Consider the following 10,167-nt stretch of genomic DNA (forward strand, 5'->3'; position numbering starts at 1 on the left):
AGACGAGGTAGAGAGTGAGAGTTTGAGAGAATTACCGGCGGCAAGGAGGAGGAGGAGCTCTTGTCATGAGTCTGTGATGGCTAGGTCAGAGTAGAGTCGAGACTTCAAGAGTGAGCGATTAAGAGAGCAGAAAGGAAAGAGTGATAGATCGAGTTAAAGTGAAGCAAAATTAGGGATTTTAACCCAGTTGGGCTAATCAGTGGTCAGAAATAATTCAAGTGTCAAAATTATTCACTCTTTCTTCCTTCTCCCATATCCACTCGGATACTAGCCATACCTCGAACGTATCCCAAATGTATCTAAATAAAAAAAATGATTTTCTTCTGCTCGATACTCTCCTAGTACGTTTGTACCATTATCCCACCCGTATTCGTATCAAATATGTATCAAATACCGATATGATGGAATTTTTGCCGTATCAGTGCATCGAAGGTTCCGTCACCCAAATCTTTGGAGTTACATTCTTGTACAAAACTTTCTTACTTGTGAATTTCTTTTCTTGCATGTCTTTTTTTGTGTGTGTGTGTGTGTGTGTGTGTATTGTTTCGTCTCCATTTAGAACACATCATATGATGACTTGTTGGCACAACAAAGACCTTGTAAGTGTTCATTTTGTTCCCCCAAGCCAAGTGGCTACCAATGCAACGATCTCGAAGACAATCTTCAATATTAAGTTTGCCCATGCAAGATCTTGAAGATGAAGACAATCTTGAAGACGAAGAATTCCTTGAAGATGAAGATTGTCTATGCAAGACCTTGAAGACGAAGATGTGGAAGATGAAGTTTGTCTCATGCAGATCTTGAAGATGAAGACAATCTTAAAGATGAAGACTACAAAGAAAATCTTGAAGACAAAGACAATCTTGAAGACAAAAAGGGATCTTGAAGGTAGAGATTGTCCATGCAAGGATGTGCATTGGCATCTTTGCAATGGAGCAACTGTTGATGCAAAGATCTAAAGCTGCAATAAAGCAACATTGGGATTGACTAAAGAAAATGAATCATCACCTCTCTCATTCCTTTTTTTTTTTTGCTTGTACATGTCTTTTTTGGCTTTCTTTAATATGTAACATACACTCTCCCACATTTTTGTCTTTCAAAAGTCTGCTTCTTGCTATGATACTTTTTAGAGATGTAGAATGACGAGTACTAGACTTTAGAGATGCGAGGTGACACCATTGAAAGTTTAAAGATGTGAGAAGATGATACCAAAACTTTGAGGATTTGAGGTGAGCCAACTCATAAGAGAAGAAATTTAGTCCAAACTCTAGAGATGCAAGGAGATGCCATCAAGTCTTTGAAGATGCAAGCAGATACCACCAAGTCTTTGAAGATGAAAGGTGGCATTATGCATACTTTAGAGATGTAAGGCAACACAACTTAGAAGGAAGTATATGAAATTCAAAAGAGAGGCGATGCAATCTAGACTTCAAAAATGCAAGGAGATACCACCAAGTCTTTGAAGATGCATGGAGATACCACCAAGACTTTAAACGTGAAAGGTGGAACTACTTATACTCAAAGATGAGAAAGAAAGTACATTTTACAGATGCTAAGCTACCTTCTCACAATGATGTTTTCTTTCATGGTGACTTTGCATTCCTAAAGTGTTACAATGATGTTTGCCTTCATACGGTAGCACTGTCTACTTGTAGTGACTTTCTCATAAGAACGTTCGCCCAAAACTGTGATTGTACTTAGTGTGACATACCAAGTTGCCTGTGTACCACATGAGAGAGATCGAGTCATCACGTGGTTCAAGAATTTTTTTTTTTTTTTAGGAAATGTGACTGAACTTAGAATAGAATGCCAAGCTACCTACGTACCTTTTAAGAAGGATCAAGTCATCATATAGTTCAATTTTTTTTTTTTTTTTTGGTGAACACTTTTAAGAGTAATAGGTGAACATCATGTACCCTTTAATTGTTGAGGTAGGCAGTTTAGGTACTTACCAAGGAGTGCTTCATTCTTCAAGAATAGTAATTAATGAGTCCAATAAATTTCCTTCATCCAGATGAGTCTACGCTGGCGAGGATAAATACCATTTAAGTTACAATGAATGGAATGCCATTACACATCAATAAATGTAGGCAACACGGACGTTGGAGAGACACCGAATCCCACCATTCAAATCACTTAAGGGGGTTACAAGAATGACATTGATGACCTAATTGAATGCCACCAACGGCTAGAAAGGAAAGCCCTATATATAGGCGACACTAGACTCCAAGAAGAGGTACGAGTTTACAATTGATTTTACACTTATAACACAAACAGAGCTCATTGTTATTCCTTTTCTAGTCATCTGACTTTGTCATCGGAGGCTCAATGGTTGGCACCACACCGATGACCCTTCTAGCTTGAATACTCTCTCTCTAGCAGGTTGTTAGGACATATGTGAATCATGTTAGGAACGTATGTCATTTAGAATTGGCTAATCCTTTGACAAAACGCATTTTACTTGTAATTGGGTAGATCTAGGATGTGTTTAATATTCAAAGAACAAGAGTTCAAGTCCAAGTGTTAAAGCCATGCAAATCTGTCCAAGAATCAAGTGAAGATGTGCTGTATTTTAAAGCTCGATAGATAGCATCTATCGAGGTTTAAAAGGCAGTTTTGGCCCAATGCTCGACATCTGCTCAATAGATAACCTATCTATTGAGATTTAGATTTACGAAAATCATTTTTTCAAATCTGATTTCACACATATCTGTGCATACTTGTTTAGGCTTTCTTTTCTCAAAACCCTAAACATATATAAGGATTATTTTAAGAGCTGTCACAGCTGATGAAACTTAATGCAAAGGTTTTGTTTAAGCAAATTGTGACTAAAGACAAATTTGCCCTAATTCATATTTCTCTCGAAGAAGCTGATGCATTTGTACACTGTAAGGTTTTGTAACCAAGGAGCTTCGTGATCTTCATCATGTTGATGAACTGAAAAACTTTGCAGCTAACATCCTTCTCAAGTTGGTGGTTAGTCAAGTTGGTTGGTCATGTATTGGGAGCCGTACATTGAATGGAGAGATTGTCACTATAGAACAAGTCCAATTGTATATTGGGGTAAGGGTTCAACTGTAGGTTGGTATAAGGTACTAGGATTCCTTTCTTTGTAACAGCTTGTTGTGATAATAGTGAATTCTTGGGAGTGGTGACCTTAAAATCACCCGATTGGGTTTTTACCCTAGAGGTTTTCCCTATTCATAAACAAATCATCATGTCAACTTTATTTTCCGCTGCATACTAACTTATTTAGTGATTTGTTTGTGTTACCATGCATATTGCATGCTAATTGAATTAATTAATTAACTTGGTTAAGTAATTGGTTAATTCATCACAAAGGGTCAATACATTCTTGGCCTATCAAACAATATCAGAGCAAGCATACTCTGATTAGGGTTAATTTTTGCTGTGTGATCCATTGACCCCTGTTGTCATGGATAGAGGACAATCATTGATTATACCTCATTTATTTGATGGCACTAATTATGCATACTGGAAAGTATACATGAGAGCTTTCTTACAGTCACTAGATGAAAAAGTGTGGCAAGCTGTGAAGATAGGCTGGACCAAGCCAAAAGAAGCACCGACCGATTAGGATGATGCAAAATCAAGGCAGCTAACTTCAACAGCAGGGCATTAAAAGCTTTATTCAATGCGGTCACAAATGAGGAGTTTAAGAAGATATCCTCTACTAAAACTGCAAAGGAAGCATTAACCATCCTCTAGACAACTATGAAGGAGCCAAGGCTATCAAGGATTCAAAGCTTCAGAGGCTCACCACAAGCTTTGAAGAGATTGAGACGGAGGATGATGAGTCATTCAATGAATTCTATGCCAAGCTTAAGGACATAATAAACATAGCCTTTAATCTTAGGGAAACCATTCCCGACCCTATGATTGTTAGAAAGGTGCTTAGATCTCTACCCGAGAGATTTCATGCCAAGATCACCGCAATTGAGGAATCAAAGGATATTAACTAAATTACTTTGACAGAGCTGGTTGGCAATCTGCATACCTATGAGTTAGGTTTGGCCAGGATTGGGAAATCGAGTAAGGGTAAGAACGTGGCACTGAAGGCCAAAAGCAGTGGCACAAATGAGTCTTCTGACGATGAAGATTCTAAAATAAAATCCTACATTACAAGGCAATTCAAAAAGTTTATGAAGAACGCTAATGCTAAAGGATTTGATAAAGACTGTAAATAGTCCAGTTCGTCTCAGTTCAAGAGCCATGACAAAGGGAAGAAGGATGCTAGGGATGACGGTCAGTACACTGTTCCTTCAAGACCAAAGTGCTATAGGTGTCATGGCTTTGAACACATAAAGCAGGAGTGCTCAACTTATCTCAAGACCATTGGTAAAAGAAAGGCCCTTGCTGCTACCTTGAGTGACACCGAGCTCGAGGATTATTCCGATAATGAGAATGATGGAATCCTAAATGCTTTCATTGCCACTGTAAATCCTATTGAAGGGATTGTTGAAGAAGTTGATGAAGAAGAAGACTTGGTGGAGTCTAAGTTTGAAAAGACGAATGAACAAGATGACATTCACACAGCCTATGCAAAATTATACAAAGTCTCAGAAAAGCATGAGAAGTTGTATAGGAGGGCCAACAAGAAGCTCAGTGATATGGAGCTTGAACGAGAAGAAATCTCGACCAATCAAACATCATGTTTTGTAGAATTTTAATCAGGCTCAAAGCCCATAAAAACATTTAGGGTTTTTGTCCAACACTATCTAGTACGAAAGGAAACCCCTAAATATGTTTTAGAAGTTCTTGGAAGTCTTGAAAGTTACTCCTGTGAGATTTATAAGGTTTCTGAAGTCTTCTAACTCAACAAGCATCTACCGGAAAGAAGATCCATATACAAGAACTAGTGAGATAATTTGCTTCATACATGGTCAACTACTGCTGATGATTTAAATATTTGAGTGGGATCTCAGAGCCACAAACGTGGGTGTTTTTGTTTAGCAAACTCAGATAGAAGAATCCGTGAACTCGGAGTTGCGTGTGGTCACGTGAGTAAGTACTACAAGAGGTAGCTTTAGATTTATGGAAAAATCTATTGTAAGACTTCCATTTTTATCATAGTGAATTTGTTGCCTTGAGGATAGTTTAGGTTAAATCCTCTTCAGGTTTTTTACCTTGGAACTGTTGGTTTCATTGTTTTCGTGAGTTATCATATCGTTGTCTTCTTTACTTTTCTGCACTTACTGATATGATTGTGTGTTTAACCTAAATCTGAATAATAAACTTAAGTAACAACTTAGTTAATTAATTAGGTTAAACAATCAAAGTGTTCAGGTTCCTAAACAAACTAACAAGTTATATCAGAACAGGTTTGCCTTGATTGGATTAACGTCCTGAGTGAGATCCTTGATCCCTATTACCATGAATAATTTTAAGTGTCTTTCTACTCATATTTATGAAAATTTGAATAAAGAAAATGCTAATATTTCTATTGATATATTAATGCTTGTGAAACTCACTGCAAGAAATTATCTAAATCTTTGAAAATTGATAAGAAATTTCAGGAAGAGTTAAAACGAGCTAATCTTGAAAAAGAGGAATTGATTGTGAAATTGGATGAATCTGATAAAAAGAACGAATTTTTGAGATATCATTTTTCCAAAAGTTTGGAGCAAGAGTTAGTCGAGTCTAAAGCTGAATTGAAAAAATTGTCTTGTACCAAACCTGCTGTTATTGATGACAAATCTATTTCTTTTTCCATTAAGCCTAAAGATGAAAAAGTTTATATTCCTCCATTTAAGAGGAATTATGAAGAAAATGCTTATTTTTCTAGGTAAGACAAAGGTAAAAATTCTAATGTAGACGCTAAAGTTTCTAAACTTGTGTCTAAACCTACTGCTATAGTACAGAATAAATATGTTTTTGTGCCTACCTATCACCTTTGTGGTGTTGTTGGTCATATTAGACCAAATTGTTCTTTGTTGAGGCAAAAACCAAAACATGTGACTAGATCTGTCTCTAGGAATACTAATGTTCCCAAATTTGTTCCTGTCTATCACTTTTGGGGTGTTATTGGTCACATTCGTCCTAACTGTCTTAAATTGAAATTTAAGCATTGTTTTAGTCTAGGATATGTGATGATATTTCTCCTACCACAAGTTTTGATAAATTGTTTCATATGCTTTTAAAAAATTAAAACTTGTTGGCTTGTGAAAGGAAATTGCAAGATTTTTGTCTCTCTCATAAGAACTTTGTAATCCCCAAAATACACTCTATTTCTCATGGCTTTTCACCTACAAAGCTAAAGACATCTGTTGTATGGGTGAGAAAAGATTTGCTAAAGTGAGTGTTGTTTACTTGTCCTTGATTTAATTCTTTCAATTATTTGAGGACATGTTTATTTTTTGTTTTTGGTTGTTTAGTTTTCTTAGGTTGTTTTGATTATTCAAAAAAAAAAAAATCCAAAAACATTGAAAATTTTCAAAAAGACAAAAATATTTTATTTTGGGTCTTGTTTTATTTTTCTCGAGGATTACATGAATTATAATATCTCTCTTTTGAATTTCATGACTGTGTACTTTGTTTAGCTTCGATGAGCTATTTTTTGCACTTTACGAGTTTGTGCTATTTAGTGTTTAATTGTGTGAGCTGTTTATAATCTTTAAATAAACGATCTTGGTTTTAATGTCACATTCTTTTGATCGTAAGGACTAGAAAATCCTAGGTGAAAAGCATAAATAAACATCTCACCACTGTTAGTTGCCAATCATGAACACCTATGTGCTAATCATAAAAGCAGTCTTGTAAAGTGTAGCACTTGCATAGCAAGATAAAATGAGGTGTTATCTTTCTTTCTTTTTTTAAATGTGCAACAAGGGTATTTTCTTTTTTATCTCCAATATGTCCATGCATGATATCTTTGATCGTACTCAAAAGTAAAATAAATACAAAAAAATCAAAAGAAAAAGAAAAGGCAAAAAGAATCAAAATACTTTTACATAATTGCAAGCGTGCTTTCTAGGATATTTGAGGGTTATATGACGTAATTAAGTGATAGTCACTTTTAAACTAATGTGATTGATGATGTAGAAATTTTTTTTTGATTATTATCTACATATAAACTTTTCTGTACTTTGTACACTTACTAGTTGCACACACTATACACAAATCAATGTTAAATCAAGTACATGAGAATGTGTGTGTTATCTAATAGGGCCATCTTTAATTGCATAGCATCAGGTGTGTACATGCAAAATTTTGTTTTGGGTGAGAATTTGAAGAAAAATGAGATTTTCATGTTTTAGAAGTTTAAATTTTGTGATTTTAACTTATTGATTGGTTTTGATATATGCCTTTGAGTGCCTGTAAGTTTTTTAAACTTTTGGGATCTTGTTCATATGCATTACATCTCTTAAAAACTTCTTTTCAAGTTGTTTTTCTCCTTAAAATTTCTAAATTTTTCAGTTTTAAAATTTTTAACTGCTTCAACCAATCAAAATTATGAGTTTTTGGGTTCAAAACTTTCTGCCTCTCTCGATCGATGCATGATTAATGTTTGACTGGTCGAAACTGGAAAATTTTCAATGTTTAAATTCTTGTCCAATTAGTCTTTTCATGCTTCATTTATGATAGGATTCAGATGCATTGTATTGTTTTCTTTATCCATCTTGCATTTTTGTAGTCATATCATTCATTATTTTTCACACACAACACATACACTTTACTAAATTGGGTACTCAACTTGATTTAAAAATTGATTGATTAATTTTTAAGTTTTGTACATTTTAGTATACACTATTTTTATTTATTTATTTGTGAACTACTAAAAATTGGGAATATTTGTTTTAAAGATCTGGTTGATAATAAATGTGCAAATATTTTCTCTACTCTTAAGGTTGATTTGTGTTCAAAACACCTTGACACATAATAAATGTGCATGTTCAATTTTTATATCATTGAGATCGATATTGTATGGTATTAACTGATTGTGCTTGGAAGTGTTTGCATACATCTATTCATGGGTCACATACTATCAAGTTTACATCTATTGAAAGAGAGAATATTTGTATTCTTGTGTATCCACAACTTATTTTTTTAGTTTGGTTTGTGTTGCTTTATTTTTCTCCAACTCCTAAATTTTTCCTTAAACTGTTTTTAAAACCTACGCTCTTCATAAGGGGAGTTGACTTTGTTTTAAACAGCTTATTTTTTATGGTTCCTTGATGAATGAAAATTTAAAAAAAAAAAAAAAGTTTCTTATTACAATGAACGAAAATGTTAACATTTTAAAAAAGAAAAGTCACAGGTCATGTTTACGATGAGGCTAGTAAATTGATAATGTAGTCAATTTGTGTTGACCAATCTCCTGAATTTGAGAGAGCAAATAGATATTTTTGGTTCATTTTTTCCTTAAATCTCGTGATGTGCTTGACTTACCTAAATATAGGAAAACAAATTATTTAAAAACATAGGAATCAATTTGAATATAAATAAATTTCAAAATTAATCCATTTCCACCTTATTTATTTATCACTAATTCCACATTTAAGCATTTTTAATCCAAATAACAATTTATCCGGCACATATCTGAGGTCATAAAGAATTTTATATGATGTTGACCTGTTGAACGATCTCAAAGTTTCTCTTGGTAGAAAATAGTTAATTTGCTGTCAATGTGTTTCAATTCCCTATATATTTCGTATGATCATCAAATTTGTTTTCATCTTCCTATTAACCATTCTCAACTTATCAGATCCTTGGGAAAAATTTGAATTTTGTTTCTAGCATTGCCTTCAACATTTCTTCATTTCGTTTCTCACATTAAATATTTCTCTATTCTTCACCAAAATCCTTCACCTTTTCATCATCACAAACAGGCAACAATAAGTCATGGCGTCTCTTCACTCACTTCCTTACTTGGTTGCATTGGCAACAACATTCTTCATTGTCATTCTTTGTAGCTTATCTCTCATTGAGGCTTCCAATGACGGCTTTAGCGTGGAGCTAATGCACCGCAATTCTCCAAAATCTCCCTTCTATGACCCTTCTGAAACTCCCCAACAACGGTTAGCCAATGCTTTGCGTCGTTCCATTAACCGTGTTAATCATTTTAGGCCAACTTCTTCATTCTCTACCAACGCAGTTGGTTCAGAAATAGTCCCAGATAGTGGTGAATACCTCATGCAATACGCTGTCGGTACCCCACCCGTCAAAGTTTTAGGAATTGCTGACACGGGCAGTCATTTGACTTGGCTACAATGCGCGCCTTGCACTAAATGCTACAAACAAAAAGATCCAATTTTTAATCCTGCAAAGTCAAGCACATATAAAAAAGTTCCATGCACTGCACGCCAATGTAGGAATGTATCAGGATATTGTGTACACTCTAATAATTGCAAATATACCCTGACATATGGCGATGGATCTACCTCAGGCGGAGACCTTGCTCTCGACACTATCACACTGGGATCAACTGCAAGATTCCCTAAAACTATCATAGGATGTGGACATAATACCAATGGAAGTTTTAGTAAAAAAGGTTCTGGGATTGTTGGCCTTGGAGGCAGCGCGACTTCTCTTGTTTCCCAATTGAGTACTTCTATTGCTGGCAAATTCTCCTACTGCTTGGTTCCATTTGACAAACCCACTGCCACAAGCAAATTGAATTTTGGTACAAATGCCGTGGTATCAGGTCCTAGAGCCGTGACTACACCCCTAGCTACCGGTGAATCTAACGTCTATTACACCCTAACACTTGAAGCAATTAGTGTTGGCCCAACAAAAATCACCTCAATTTTTGCCAAAGCAGCAGGGGGCAATATTATCATTGATTCAGGTACAACATTGACATTGTTGCCATCAGACTTGTACACCGGTTTTGAAGCAGCATTAAAAGCCCAAATTAAATTACCAGTCGTTAAAGACCCGAATGAAACCTTCAGTCTTTGCTTCGACTCCCCCGAATCTACTTTTAAAGTTCCAACTATCATAGCTCATTTCACCGGTGGTGCAGATGTGACGCTGAGTGCGCCCAACACTTACATTGGAGATGAAACAATTTCGTGCATGGCTTTCATTCCTGCAGGTGACTCAGTCGCCATTTTCGGTAACTTGGCCCAAGCTGATCAGTTGGTAGGCTATGATATTGTCAAGAAAACTGTGTCCTTCAAGCCAACGGATTGCACCAAGGCTTAA

General features: G+C 35.4%; 1 protein-coding gene across 1 annotated transcript; it reads left to right on the top strand.

The window, feature by feature from the left end:
- Window positions 1-8,862: 8,862 nt before the first annotated feature.
- On the top strand, window positions 8,863-10,167 carry LOC126721874 (aspartic proteinase CDR1-like). Its single transcript, XM_050424949.1, has one exon. The coding sequence runs from the start codon at window positions 8,863-8,865 to the stop codon at window positions 10,165-10,167; it is 1,305 nt and encodes a 434-aa protein (XP_050280906.1).

This window comes from Quercus robur, chromosome 4, assembly GCF_932294415.1.
Source record: "Quercus robur chromosome 4, dhQueRobu3.1, whole genome shotgun sequence".
Lineage (NCBI taxonomy): Eukaryota > Viridiplantae > Streptophyta > Magnoliopsida > Fagales > Fagaceae > Quercus > Quercus robur.